The sequence below is a fragment of the Carettochelys insculpta genome, chromosome 6 (assembly GCF_033958435.1).
Source record: "Carettochelys insculpta isolate YL-2023 chromosome 6, ASM3395843v1, whole genome shotgun sequence".
NCBI lineage: Eukaryota > Metazoa > Chordata > Testudines > Carettochelyidae > Carettochelys > Carettochelys insculpta.
The window spans coordinates 121,456,480-121,470,952 of NC_134142.1; the positions used below are offsets into that span (position 1 = coordinate 121,456,480).

Genomic DNA, 14,473 nt, shown 5'->3' on the forward strand with positions numbered 1-14,473 from the left:
TAGGGGTGGGGGGATTGCAAAGACTACTGCTCCGACCCCCCTGCACTGGCGGCGAGAGGGACAGGGAGCTGAGCACCCGTCGGTGCATTGACGCCTGACGCCTGCCTTCCAGCTGCTCCACCCACCCAATCTCCCACACCTGCCTGTGTTTCTGAGTGGTGCACCTCTGCACGGGCCCCCGTGCACGCAACAAAATTATTCCACCCACGAACGGAAAGACATGGTACCCTGCCCCCGCGTGGCTATTCTGATGTACACTCAAAACCTGCTCCAAGACCTTGCACGCAACTGAAGGTCCCCTGATAGGCCTGTAATCTCCCAGATCGCTTCCCTTGCTTAAATCTCCATACTGCCTGAGCAATTCTCCAATCGCTGGACGTGACCCCGTGTTTACGGGTTAATTAAAAATCCTTGTTACCAAACTGCAATTTGCTCGGCCAGTTCCTTTAATCTCGGACAGAGACTCTGCAGGCCCTCGACTGAGTCCCTGGTAAAACTGAGTTTGACCTCAGCTGTGGCTGTAGTAATTTCTGCTTCCATGTCGTCTTTCCCATTACGCCAACAACTGCATTCATTTAGTTATGGGGCTGGGCTGAGATGATCTTTCACGTCTACCCCCTCCTCAGGGCTTCCCAGTCCCCCTTCTCTTGTGTGCTTTTATTTCTGTGACTAAAGAACCTTTTCCTATCGGTTTTAATCTCCCTTGGCAGATCCAGCTCTGGCTTGGTTTTCACTGGGTCTCGCTATCTCGAGACTGTCTAGCTCCCAGAGGCAGTGCTTGTTGTTCAGTACCTTCCAGCCCTTGTGGACTTTCTGCTTTCTTTTAACACCCATTTGAGTTGCTTTAGCCTGAACCTAATTCCAAAATGCAGCTGTGGCACCTCATGGGAGCTGTAGTTTGAATGCTTCATACGGCCTCTTTCCTCTAGAGGGCAGTCTCTCCTGGATGGACTACATATCCCAAGATGCAACGTGGTATCCCCTTTGGGAGGGGAAGCAGTGCGTCATGGGAGATGTAGTCCACTCAGGGAGCCTGGCTGATAGAAGAACACAGAAGTGTGAGGCCACCCAGACTACAAGTCCCATGTCTCAATGAAAATCTTCCACTTTAGTCAAATTCCCAGCCCCACACCCAATCCCTCTGCAGCGGAGGCAAGCTGGCCACCAATGCAGACAGGCAAGTAGCCCTGCTGGCATAGTCATCCCTGCCTGACTTCTCTGCTGCAGCGCTTGGCTGGCCCCAGGCTCACCTTTGACATGCAGCGCTCGGTGCAGGAGCGGCAGCAGGCCTGCCTGCCAGAAAGAGTAGCAGCCGTCCACCAGCTTGTTACAGCGGCCCTGGAAACCGCCCTCAAAGCGCATCTGCCGGCTTGTGACCCAGCGCTGGACCAGACAGACAGGGACAAGCATCAGGGCTCAGATGCTCCCCGGCACGACCGACTCCCTGGCACCGGCTCCATTCCCGCCCTCTGGCCCTGGCGCCATCCGGATTTCACCTCCTCCCTCTTCAACAGGAGCAGCCCTCAGCTGCCAGCTCCCCAGGAGCAGGGACTCAGAGGCGGGAGATGTGGGCCGAGCAGGGAGTCAGTCTAGGGAGGGGGACAGAAGCAAGACACCCTAGGACCACCGCCCCAGACGGAGCTTGGGAGCTTCCATTTTTGGAGAAGGGGAGGAAATCGGTTTTCCACGGGAAAGCGTTTTTGGTGAAAACCTGATGTAGCCCCTCCCAGTCAGTCACTGCCCAAGCCGGCCAGTGGCAGGTCTGGGAACAGATCCCACATCTCCTGGCTCCCAGCCCAGTGCACTGAGATGGTTAACACTGGGCGGTGCTGTTCCTCGGGCCATTGACCCGGCCCCACAGAGCTCGCTATGGAAGGACCCGGGTGGGCACAGGGACCTGTGAAGGACGCAACCCCCGGCCACGCGCCAGTCGGGGCCGGAATCCCTGCCCAGCGGGACCGCGGTGGCCGGACCGCACCAACGTCGCTTTGGGGGCTGCAGCCTGGCAGTAAACGCGGTGCCCCCCAACCTGCGCTGGCGGGAACAGAGCAGGGGGTACTGTGGGGCGGCGGCGGCACCCTCCTGGGCCGCGTGGGTCCAGCCTCCCGCAGGGCCGGGGAGCGCGTCCCGGCGGCGGCCACTTACCAACAAGCCTTTCAGGTTCAGCAAGTGCTCCCGCTTGAGAATGACCAGGGTGGCCAGGCCACAGAAGGTGTATCCGCCGTGAGCCTCCATGCCTGGCACACCGCCAATGCCGCCCTCCCAGTTCTGGCACCTGATTGGGCAGGCGAGGAGGGAGAACACGGGAACTGACGCCGATGCCAGCGCGGTCCCCGGCCCCACCCGCCCGCCACACCAGCCCCCGGCGTGGGGCGCCGCCCACCGAGCCCATGGGACCCTCCCACGGGCCCGGCCAAGCAGGGGGCAGCCTCGGGCTCTGCTCACCGTGCGATCCACTCGGCGGTGCCGGCGAAGAGCGTGGGCGTGACGATGTTGGTCAGCGAAGCCACGGCGGCGGCGCAGTACGCGCTCCTGCGAGGGGGGCAGGGAGCAGAGTCAGCCCCCCACGTTCGCCACGGACAGAGCCACCACGCTGCCAACGCCGCCAGTGTCCTGTGGGCCACCCGCCCAGCTGCATTTGGCACCCGAGACCTGTTACAGCCCCTTTACCGCAAGGAGACGGCCGCTCAGCGCCCCCTGCAAGGCCCTCAGAATCGGTCCGAGCTTTTACCGAGCACGGCCCGGCCGCACGTCTCACAACCCTTTACAAAGCAGAGCAGTGTCACTCTCCTCCTTTAGCAGATAAGGAAACTGAGGCCCGAGGGCCAGGAAGTGACTTGCCCAAGGTGGCCCAGCAGGCCAGTGGCAGGGCTGGAAATAGAACCAGGGTTCCCTGTCAGCTCAGTGCTGAGCTGCGCAGGAGAGAGTTAGATGCTGCCCAGCTGATCAGCAGAGGGCCCGCGCAGGCGGCTGGTGTTTCTACAATGGTGCACATCCGCACCTGCTTTGGTGTGCATAAAATTTATTCTGCCCTGATGGAAGAAGTTTGAGGGAACCCCAAATTGAATCCAGCTCTCCCGAGTCCCACTCCAGTGCTCTGTCTGTGAGCCCACCCTGCCCCTGTCACAAACCCTGCTCTGCAGCACGAGCGCGAGCCTGGAGACAGCTCCCTGGCAAGCCCCATGGAGGCTGCTCCGAAGAAGCGACCCCAAAGACCAACAGCAAAAAATTCACCCTCGGCCCCCCGTTCTCTCGTGGGTTGTGGTTTGCTCGAGGGTGGAATTAAGAGCTTGCCTCCACGGGGAATATACCAGCCTGGTTTCCCCATGCACACAAGCCGGCTCCAGCAGGAGGCCTTTCTCTGTTTAGTGCCTATGGAAGATACACCCGCAGAGCCACCCCAGCATGGTCATTGCAGAGGAAGTGCCCAACAGACAGGCCCCACCACTGATGTGGCCTCCCACTGCCTGTCCCTGCTTCCCCCTCAGGTCTGTAGCTGCAGGGCTACTAGGGACCCTGAGAGGCTGGTGACACCGTCACCCCCTACCTCTGTCATCCTGAGTCTTTAGGGGAGTGGACAGTTTCCTAGGAGCGCCAGGCCGGCTCGGCTGCAAGCTCTGAGGCTGGAGAGGGTTTTGTGGTGCGGGTGATGGGGAGGGTCGGATCACATCCCTCCCAGCCTAGGAGGGTCTGAACTGAAGGCTGACAAAAGCGATTTCCCAGGGTGCTCCTGCGGGGCACTGGGTCAGCTGGTCCCCTGCAGGGGGGCTGGGGACAGCGCCCCACCTCCACCACTCGTTTTCTGCTTCGTGGGGCGCTCACCTGACGTCCACTTCACCCCCCACGTGCATGATGAAGGAGCCATCGGGCTGCTTCAGTGAGTACAGATACTCCAAGAGCTTCTCCCTGAAAAGCAGCCGGGATGTCATTAGGGGCTCATGGGGCTGGACGCAGGTGCCGGCCAGGCCGGGGAGAGCTGGATCGGACAAGCACTGCTGGAACGGCCTGGCCAGGGGGCCTGCTCCTGCCTGATCCCTGATGGCCAGTGGCTGGCTCAAGCCCTGATGCATGAGGGTTTCGGAGCCCTCAGTAAGGCGATAATGGACGTTCCCATTGCAGGGTCAGCTCCAGCCGGTCCCATTAGCGTCTCTCTCACAACCCCCACAGGGTTCGCAATGTATTGGTTAATGGCGCCCCTGGCCAAGAAAACAGCCCCATCCCCACCCAGAGCAGGGGCTGCCCTACAGGAGGGAGCTGCCTTCAGACAGGCTGTACAAGGCTGCTCTTTGCTCCCAGGGCCCAAAGGCTGCGAGGTGCTGGCCTCCCCCACAGCCGGGAGCCCTGATAATGCCCACCTCAGTCCCGGCAGCGGTTTCCTCAGCCAGTTCAAAGGGCTGCCCGGCTGACACCTGGTAGGGACGCCCCAGCCAGGGCTCTACCAGGCCCTCAGAGCAGGCACGGCCCCAGCCCGCTGGGGGGACAGGCGGCCATCACATTACCTCCCACTCCAGCCTGCTCTCACCCACCGGGGCCCCCCCCAGCCTGTTCTCATCCCCCCCTGCCCACTGGGCCCCCCAGCCTGCTCTCACCCCCCCATGCCCCCCCCAGCCTGCTCTCACCCCCCCATGCCCGCCAGGCCCCCCCCAGCCTGCTCTCACCCCCCCATGCCCGCCAGGCCCCCCCCAGCCTGCTCTCACCCCCCCATGCCCGCCAGGCCCCCCGCCAGCCTGCTCTCACCCCCGCATGCCCGCCGGCCCCCCCAGCCTCTTCTCAGCCCCCTGCCCGCCGGGCTCCCAATTATTCTCACCCTCCCACCCACCAAGCTCCCCCCCCAGCCTGCTCTCACCCCCCCATGCCCACCAGGCCCCCCCCAGCCTGCTCTCACTCCCCCAGCCTGCTCTCACTCCCCCAGCCTGCCGGGCCCCCAATTATTCTCACCCTCCCACCCACCAGGCCCCCCCCACAAGCCTGTTCTCTCCCCCCACCCGCTGCCCCACCCCAGCCTGTTCTCCCCCGCACCCGGTAGGCCCCTCCCCAGCCGGCCAGGCCCCTTTCACCTGTTGATGACGTCGAAGGCCTCTTGGGTACCGATGATGCAGAGTGCGCTGACTGCGGCGTACGTGGGCGCGAGATGGGGGTGCTGGCCTGGCCCCCCTCCGAACCCACCACTGGGGCTCTGGCAGCGGCTCAGGAAGTGGCAGATGCTGGGGGTGGGGGGGAGAGAAAGAGAGAGATGGGGGTGGTGCAAAACTAGCCAGACACAGCTCACCCAGAGCCACCCTCCAAGCCTGCAACACCCAGCCCCGCCGGGAGGGAAGGACCAGCTGGCTTTGGGGGAAACGCACATGGCCAGAGGTGGTCCCCCCAGCAACGGGACGTCTGCCCCGCTGCAGCCGAACTCGCCTTGAGCTGGGCAGCCAAGGTTTAAGTCGCAGCTGGACGTTATTCTGTGAGCTCTGCGCTAGGAATGGGGGTGGGTCTGGCCTGGCTTACCCGGGGGGCAGAGGAGATGGTCAAGGGGGTCCCTTCGCGCCTTTAAACCTGCCCTTGGTGGAGCCCTTCAGCGTGCCTGGCCCCCAGGAGGTCTTACTGCACTGCCCGAGCTGACCACTAAGCCTCATTGCCTCCAGACTCCGGCCCTCCAGCTCCGCCAAACAAGCCCTGTGTGGGCTGCAACCAGTCAGCGGTCACAGGGTGGCCCGGCAGCCTTTTCGCAAGAGCTTAGAGCTCACCCAGAATGCAGCCTGACAGTCCCTGCCCTGGGCCGCTCCGGGGCCTTTATATGGCCTCCAGCAAAACTCCACTGCGCTGGTCAGACCCGAGCAGGAGCTGGGTCCGGGGGAAGGACGCAGCAAACCCCCTCCTTTCTATACCTTTGTGCGTCTCATCACACCGGCCACACACGGCATCCCCTGGCCGCACACAGCCCCCACCTCGTCTCACTGTACATCCCTGCCTCGCTCGGCCGGCACTAGCGCTTTCGTAAGCCCCCATCACGGCGCTCGGCTCACCCACCCACGAGCGCGCTTGCCTTCGGCCGGCTGCTCCGTTCGCCTCCCTTGTCCTGACACCAGGAAAGAGGGGCGGTTCCGGGGCAATGTCTCCTGTCCAGCCAGCCCCACACAGGCTCTATCCACCAATCCCAGTGCACTCTACCAAGCAGGTCCACAGCATTACCCCCATCTTATGGGCAGGGAAACTGAGGCCCTGAGCAGAGCAGCAACTCACCCAGGGTGGATAGATTCCCCCCCAAATCGGGGGATGACGAACAGCATCGCTCTGCGGCCTGAGAAAGCGGGGAGCCGGGCAGAGTGAAGACCACCGGGTAACATCTGGGAGGAGGGCCGGGGCCTAACGGGCCCAGATGTGAGCCCTGCGGCTCTGAAGGATTTGGAGGGACATTGTGGGGGGGCCAGCACCTCGGACATCTGGCTGCTCCCCATGACACACCAAGTCCTCGCACCCGGCTGGCAAACACGCCGAGCCCTCAAACGGACATACGAGCCAAAGCGACCTCGCTGTCCCCCCACGCCCCGACCTCTTGCTGCCGGGGAGCTTCCTCTGTATGCGGGGAGAGAGAGGTGCCAGCCCGCGGGGAAGTGACGTGACCCCCCCAGCTTCCAAAATCCCGAGAGGAGACGGGCCGGAGCAACGAGAGCTGCGGGGGATGTTGCTGTGACTAACACTCCCAAGCACTGTCCAGGCCTCAGTCGCAAAGCAAGTCCTAGTGCTGTCCCCCTCACGGGGGAAACTGAGGCACGGGACAGGACACCGTTTGCCCAAGCCGGCCGGGGACAGAACCCGGGTCTCCCGAGTCCTCTCCCAGCTCTACCCCCCTCCCATACAGCTCCCGCCTGTGGCGCGCCAGCAAGTAGCTCAGCCTGGAAGCACCAGGGCAGCTCTCTCCCCGCCACCCCCACAGCCCACGTGCTGCCCAAGACCCACAGCAGCATCGCAGGCCTGGCCCCATGGGTGCACCCGGCCTCCCCTATGCCGCAGGGAGATCGGTCCATCTGGCGCCTTCCTCGGCCCAGCTCCTTGCCCGTAAGCCAAGGGGGGGCGGCATCCCAAGTCAGGCAGCAGCTGGAGTCCTTATCACCACCATCGACGGCTGTCACACGATGCCCCCGGCCGGGCGGGAGGGCGACAATGGGGGCCTATTGTTGGAGCAGAATGAAGAGGACAATGTGCTTTTGTGCCACAGAGGCAGCGTTACCCGCATGGGGACGGGCTCGGGGCCTGGAGGAGCCAGCAGACGGACACCCCTCTGGGTGCTCTCCTGAATCATGCTGAGGTGCAGGATGGCTGTGCCGGGCCTGGGAAATGCACCTGTGCAGCTCGCCGGCACAGGGAGCATTCCCGATCGGGGTCCCCCTCATCTTCTCCACACAGGGTGGAATAAATTTTGTTCGGTGCACCGGGACACATGCAGACACCCTCGTCAGCTGTGGGCGCTGTCCTATCAGCCGGGCAGCACCTGAACGTCTCCTGGGCAACTGCCCAAGCACTCAGCTGACGGGGAAGGCTGCTCCCAACTGCGCAGGGCTCGGACAGGGGTCCCACCCCCGAGGCTCGGCAGGTGACGCAGCGGGAGGACGCCGGGGGTTACAACAGGGAGGGAGCGTGGAGTCAATGCCTCTGAGCGCAGCCAGCCCAGCTTTAACCCTCTCAGTGCCTAGCTGCCCAGCTCCCCGCTCCGCTCCAGCACAATTCCCAGGAGACACAGCTACCCACCCCAACTGGAGCACAGGTTCGTCTTGGCCTGCATCCGGCTGCCCGTCCCGTCTTCTGCAGTGCTTCCCCTGTCATCCCAGCACGTCCGTGGCCTCGTCAGTCTCTCTGGGCCTATGTGCAGCTTCTTCCTTCCCTGTGGCTTCAGCCGTGGTCTCCCCGCCGGGATCCCACCCCCCAGCGATGCACCCCCATCCCCGTTCAAACGTCATCCAAACCACCAGCCTCACCCCAGCCTCCTGCGCCCTCAGGCCCGCCCCCAACATGCTAGCAGCATCTGCAGCTCTCATCAGATCCCTGCCCTGGTACCCCAGCAGCTCTGGGGCTGAGGCTCCTTCCAGGCGTCCACAGTAGGTCAGCTGTCCCCTTGGGGATACACCCAGGCCCTCCGGGGAAACCACCAACTTACCTAGATATCCGCCTCGTTTTGCAACAGGCTGCATAAAAACCACTAGTAAAGCCAGTACAAGCTAAAAGTTCATTCAGTGACTTGTTTCTATTGCGTCACACGCCTGACGCTGAAATGGAAGTACAATAGTTTGATGACAACAAGAAGTCCTGTGGCACCTTATAGACAGTGGTTCTTACCCTTCCCTGCAGCCTGCACCCCTTTGGTTCTCAAAATATTGCTCTTGCACTGCTGATCAAAAATGCAAAATGGAGTGGGGGGCTATACACTTTTAAATGCAGATTAAATATATGTAAAATAGTTTTATGTCATGACTGACCACAAATAACAGTCCAGTCGGCTTATAAAAACACGCAAGTACAACCCCCCGAGGCGCTGTGGAGTTTCGCTCTGGAAGTCAACTGTAACCAACGCGCTAACAGTTAGCGGCCGACTGAATTCCAACAAAGCCGCTGCACTGTCATATCACCCTCTGCGCACGCGTCGAGAAACACCCCCACAATCACGCTGTAGACAGCGGTTTCCGTGCGCCTGACAAGCTCCAGTGAGAACCAAACCGGTCACGTGCTAACGTGGTTTCATCGAAACCTTATTCTAACACCCCACAACGTGGCGGTTCGCTGTATTTTGTAGCGAGATCCTTTCCTGACAATTAGCTTAAAAATTTGAAAATAATTTTTTTGTTTGTGTTTTACAGCAATCATTAAAAATGTATAATGTTAATCCATAGGTTGGCTGAAACAACGTTGTTGAACTATAGGCCTGTGCTTAATTCGTGTTTTTGATGATTTACCTTCATGGAAAATCTGACACCTCACACCCCCCAGAAAGGGCATCACGCACCCCCAGGGGGTGTGTGCACCCCAGGTTAAGAACCACTGTTATAGACTACCAGATATTTTGGAGCATCAGCTTTCGTTTCATCTGACAAAGTGGGTCTTTGCTTAAAAACGACTGACTTACAGAAACATGCGAAAAGATCACAGAAGACGACTACTGAAACCTTGCTGCTTTACTGCCATCTTATTATCAAATACAGTAATTGGAATCAAAGTATCAGAGGGGTAGCCAAGTTAGTCTGTATCTGCGAGAACAACAAGAAGTCCTGTGGCATCTTAGAGACTCAGATATTTTGGAGCATCAGCTTTTGTGGGCAGAGTGTAACTTGGTGGTATACAAAAGAAATCTGACTCCTGAAAAGGGTACAGTCATCTCGACAGGTTGACTGGCACTTGTTTCAAGACCTCAGATTACCTTTGGAGCGTGTTTCTGAACCGGTGGTACACGTACCCTCGTGGTTACCGGAGAGACGTCTGGGGGTATATACATTTTTAAAAAGGGGTCTTTTGTTAAAAAAGGTTGGGAAACACTGGTTTAGCCCATTACCTACGCTTGCACAGCTTACTGGGCTCTGAGAAGACATTTAGGGGTAACTTAGAGCTAAAGAACAGCACAGAACCCGGACAGCCAGGCCTGGTGGCTGGAAACAAACTTTATGGGATTGCAGGAAACTTGGCCACCCCCAAGACAGGCGGCTGTCCAGCTAACTAAAATCATGCCAGATTACGGATGTAAAAAGCTTGCTCGCTCCTGATCTAGGCCAGACATTGCTGGACTCAGTGCCAGAGATTCCCTGGCTGGGGCTATGCAGAAGTTCTTAGTAAGGGTGATCATAATGGCTTACAGGCCAGCCTGAGGAGAAGGTAGGATCTCCACTGTTTTGTCCACTCGGTTGCCCTCCTCCTCAGAGACCAAGGAGAGCTCTCCAGGAGGTGGCATTCAAACATCCCGCCTTGCTGCCTGCAACCCATGTTCCCTCCGGAGCACGGCGCACCCGCCGAAGGCGACTTACTCCGAAGCCACGGACTCAGGGATGGGCTCGTCCAGCAGCTCCAAACTGTGCAGGATCCAGTAGCACAGCCAGGGACGGCTGGCATCCAGACACTATGGAAAGGGAAGAAGAAAGTGGTCAGCTAGCGAACGCCTGAAATCATCCAAAGGCAGAGAAGTAGCCGGGTTACGCCATGTGCCATCGGAACAAGGCACAGAATTCCGAACACTCGGGCAGCCATGAAAGTTACAGAGATGCTCCAGAAGGAATCTGGAAAGGAAATTACCCCCTGACAAGAATAAAGGCTTCCATCCTAAAGGGTCCCCATCTTAGACACAACCCAGAGATTGCCACCCGCTGCCAAAATGCAGCCACCTCTGGGGTAGGCTGCTGCCGCCATTTAACGGCACACAGCAACACTACGGAAGCAAAGGAAGATGTGTCCATGAAATTAAACCAGCCACCTAGAAAGCAGGGTATCGCTGCAGCTGGATAACAAAACAAAGACAAGCCTAAAACCTCCCAGCCAGTGTTCCCCCGCGAGCTGAGCGCTGGGACAGCCGTCCAGGAGAGATTCTGGTGCTGATTAGCAGAGCATGCGTATTAGCGGTGTACGCCGACATATGCCTCGGTGCAGAAACCAAAATTTATTCCACCCACGGATAGAAAAAATGTGAATGAAAAGGGGCTTCAGCGATAACCAAGCACTGGACCTTTGAGCGCAAGGACTGTAATGAAGCGAGTCCCACGACTCCAGGAGCTACTAGAAGGATGAGGAGTCCCATTACACCTAAAAGACTAACAGCTGTATTGGGTGTAAGCTTTCCAGGGCATCTGATGCAGCCCACGAGAGCTTACGCCCCAATCCATCTGTAAGTCTTAAGGTGTCCCAGGACTTCTCGCTGATTGTGCGGCTACAGAGCTAAGCGGCTCTCCCACGATAGTCACTACTTGGGGGCCAGCAAGGCAGTAACTGCACATCCCAGGCCGCGTGCTCCGGATGGGCAGACCAGCAGGACTGGGAAGGCAGGGGTGTGATGAAATGGGGAGTTATTCCCTGGGTTAGGTTGCATGTGTTTCCTACTGTCCTGTAGCAACCCGAGGCACGTGCCTCAGCTTTCCTAAGCATGGTGGTGAGGTGCGTTTCAGTGTGATGACTTCTCACACGTCAACAACGGAAGTTTTTGCTCTTTGTAACCTAAGCAGCCAGGTATCAGAGAGGGAGCCCTCTTAGTCTGTCACTTCGAGAACAACAAGAAGTCTTGTGGCACCTTACAGACTAACAGATATTTTGGAGCACAAGCTTTAGTGGGCAAAGACCTGCTTCGTCAGATGCGTGAGTGGGGGGGTGGTTTCAGAGGGGTATTTAAAGAGTGGGGTCCCAGTAAGAGGGAGGGCCAGAGCTGACAAGGTCTATTCAGCAAGGTGGAAATGGCCCAGTTATCAACAGCACTTATCAAAAGAGGAAAAAACAGGTCAGATCAGACAGGGGGACGTGAGCCTTTGTCAGAGACTAATGGGGAGATATTAGCACCCAGAGCAGAGAAGCCGCCTTTGTAAGCTGGGAGCCACTCCCAGTCTCTGTGTAATCCATGGTTAATGGAGTCAAATTTGCAAATAAATTTCAGTTCAGCGATTTCTCTCTCCATTTGATTTTTGAAATTTCTTTGTTTCAGGACTGTCACCCTTAAATCTGCCACTGAGTGTCCAGGGAAATTGAAGTGCTCCCCCACAGGCTTCTGTACATTACCATTCCTGATGTCTGATTTATGTCCATCTATTCTTTCAAGGAGAGACAGTCCAGTTTGGGCAATGTAAATTGCAGCCAGGTGACACCTCTCTTCCCTGGGAAGCAGGGCAAAGAGAGAGGAGGGGCCTGGCTGGTTTGAACTGGAACTGGGAAGTTGGGAGGTGGTCAGTCTGGTCTGGCTGGAGAGGGAAGGAGGAGGCCCAGGCCCCAGCTCGGGGGCCCCCCTCTCCCCTAGATGGATTGTACTGACAGCTGGTTTCTGCGCTGACAAGTCAGTTCTATGCTGTGTCCCTGTCACCTGATAACCCTTCTGTTCTCCCTGCCGAACAAGAGTCCCCCTGTCTGCGGATGGGGTGCAGGGCCTGGGGACCCCCACGCTCCGTGAGAAGGGGACACAAGGGGGAAACCTGACAAGCCGAGAAGCAAGCTGGACAGGATCCCTGGCGCCTGCTGCCGCCAGCTCTGGGCCTGACGGGACGGCGGTGGAAGGCAGCTGCGATTTTAGCCCTGCGTGGTTACCTCGTAGGCATCGGTCAGCTGCCTCAGGCCTCTCTTTAAGTAGTGGAAATGCTTCTCACGCTGCAGCAGGAACCTGCAAGGCAAAGGGACGGTGATGAGCGTTCGGACGCTTGGCCCAGCTTTGGCTGGCGTATTCGCCGTTCGCGCCCAGAGCCGGGGCGACCCCATGCGGCATCGGCTGAGCCGCGACACAAATGCTAGAGATGCACCTAGAGAGCAGGGCTGCTCTTAAGCAAGCGCCTGCCTCTCTGCGCCCCAGCAGGGCACATCTCTGCCCGCTGAGCTCCGCCTTGCGGGGAGCTGCTGGGCAGCAAAGCATGCTGGGATCTGTAGTTCCCCGACCCCCAAGAGGAGGGTTTGGTGCAAATGAAGTGCAACCTTCTAGCTCCAAGGAAGCTGCTAATGCACCCCGCAGCCGGCAGGCGTCCTTAGCCTAGCGCATGGTTTCCCAAACTGGGGGGCACGAAGAAATTCCGGGGGGCGGAGGGGGTGGGCATGAGGCGACCCAGCCCCACCCCACCCCACCATTCTCCCCACCCAAAGAAAGAGCCGGCCTTTGCTTCTGGCTCTGAGCCCCAACACAGCTCAGGCAGGAAGGTAGTTCTGGCAGTGCAGATCTTAGATGGGTGGGTTGCTGGCAAGGGCTCAGGCACCCGGCCAGCTGGGGCTACACCAGGCACCCACAAGGGACCAAGAAGAACTATTTGTGCCTATTTTTAATTTTAAATAACATTTTTATATCAAGTTTTTGTGTTTATTTTAAATTACGAATTGAATTTTTTGTTAAAAGGGGGTTGGATGATGGTAAAAAAAGGTGGTGGGGCGCGTGAGGGTTTCTCAAAAAATCAAAAGGGGGGCGTGCTGCTGAAAAGTTTGAGAACCCCTGGCCTAGTGCATTCAGGAGGAGAAATACTGCAGCGGCCGTGGATTAAAGCTCTTTACAAATTTCCCCCAAAGCTCTTCTCCTGCAGTGAGTCAGGGCAAAGAGATGGGACTGAAACACTCAGGCAGGTGAGATTTTAAGGGCAGAGCAGCCTGTAGAAGGATTAACCCTTTTACATGCAGTTTACAGCAGTTCACTTTGCTGATGAAATCCAGCAAAGGCCCAACTGCCATCTGCTGAGCAGTGCTTCAGGGGGTTGGAGCAGCCTATTTACCAGAGGCAAGGGTGAACCTCTCTCGTCCGGCACCCTCAGGATCTGACCGGTGCCATGTCAGAGAATTGCCAGACCATAGCAGGTCAATATTGTCTAGCCGAATGACCAGCACTTGCACTGCGTACTGGGCTCTCGGAAGACATTTAAGGGTGTTGAAGCGCAAGTCTTCTCTGCGTTTAGGCGGCTAACGTTCAGCTTTATTGAATTCAATAAGGCAACAGTTGAGCCAAACTGGACACTAGTAAAACCAGGTCCAGCAAAGCTGCCTGATGCAGCTAACTCTGGTATTTTATACCCTTCCACAAACAAAGCCCAGTGTCAGAGGCAATTAGCTAGAGAATCGTAAATCACTTCTCCAAGAGAAACCGTTATCAGCCAGGAAAAACAGGTACAAAGGGGCTGGATCCCCAGCTCCAGACAGTTCATTAACGCATTCCACAGAGCTCATCCTCCCAGCCGTTCGCAAACAGGGCAAGGAAAGGACAGGCTCTTGTGTGCGTGCAGAAGTAAGGGATGTGAATTGGCTTCTATACAAGATGGCTTCCACAAGGGTAAATTACGGCTAAACAGCAGCCCAGGACACTGAGAGCCAGGCCTGGTGGCTGGGAACAAACTTGATGGGAATGCGGGAAACTTGGCCACACCTGGGACAAACAGATCTCCGGGTAACTGAAATCATGCCGGACTATGGGTGTTGCCGGACTAGACAGGTTCAACCCCTGCTCGCAACCTCGTGTTCTCCAAGAGCTTGCGCAGCTCCAGACCCCAAACATAATGCTCACTTGGCTCTTTGCACGACCACGGCCTCCGACGTCCATTCGGCACCATTTTCTCGCCTAGCCGCTACCTTCCGTCCCTCCGCGAAGGCTCGCGAGGGCCAGACGGGCAGGCACAGTGCAGCCAATGTCACCGCATGGGACCGGTCGGGGTGACGTGGGGAAAGGCCAACGGGGATGCCACCCGCTGGGCCAGATTTGGGAAATCCGACCTCCCCGGGCGAAGGGAGCAGGAGAACAGCAGACGGGCGGCAGAGCCGCCCTTGCACACACAGGCTGCAATTTCTTGCTCTGGATCTC

At 58.2% G+C, this 14,473-nt stretch overlaps 1 protein-coding gene across 1 annotated transcript in view; it reads right to left on the bottom strand.

Moving 5' to 3' along the window:
• Positions 1-14,473, bottom strand: part of FNTB (farnesyltransferase, CAAX box, subunit beta) — a 32,601-nt gene that overhangs the window by 1,930 nt on the left and 16,198 nt on the right. Inside the window, exons 3-9 of the mRNA XM_074998140.1 lie at positions 12,241-12,313; positions 9,993-10,084; positions 5,058-5,204; positions 3,823-3,906; positions 2,446-2,532; positions 2,146-2,275; positions 1,251-1,383 (exon numbers count right to left, since the gene is read on the bottom strand). Coding sequence (XP_074854241.1) covers positions 1,251-1,383; positions 2,146-2,275; positions 2,446-2,532; positions 3,823-3,906; positions 5,058-5,204; positions 9,993-10,084; positions 12,241-12,313 — 746 coding nt within the window. The remainder of the gene's footprint in view (positions 1-1,250; positions 1,384-2,145; positions 2,276-2,445; positions 2,533-3,822; positions 3,907-5,057; positions 5,205-9,992; positions 10,085-12,240; positions 12,314-14,473) is intronic.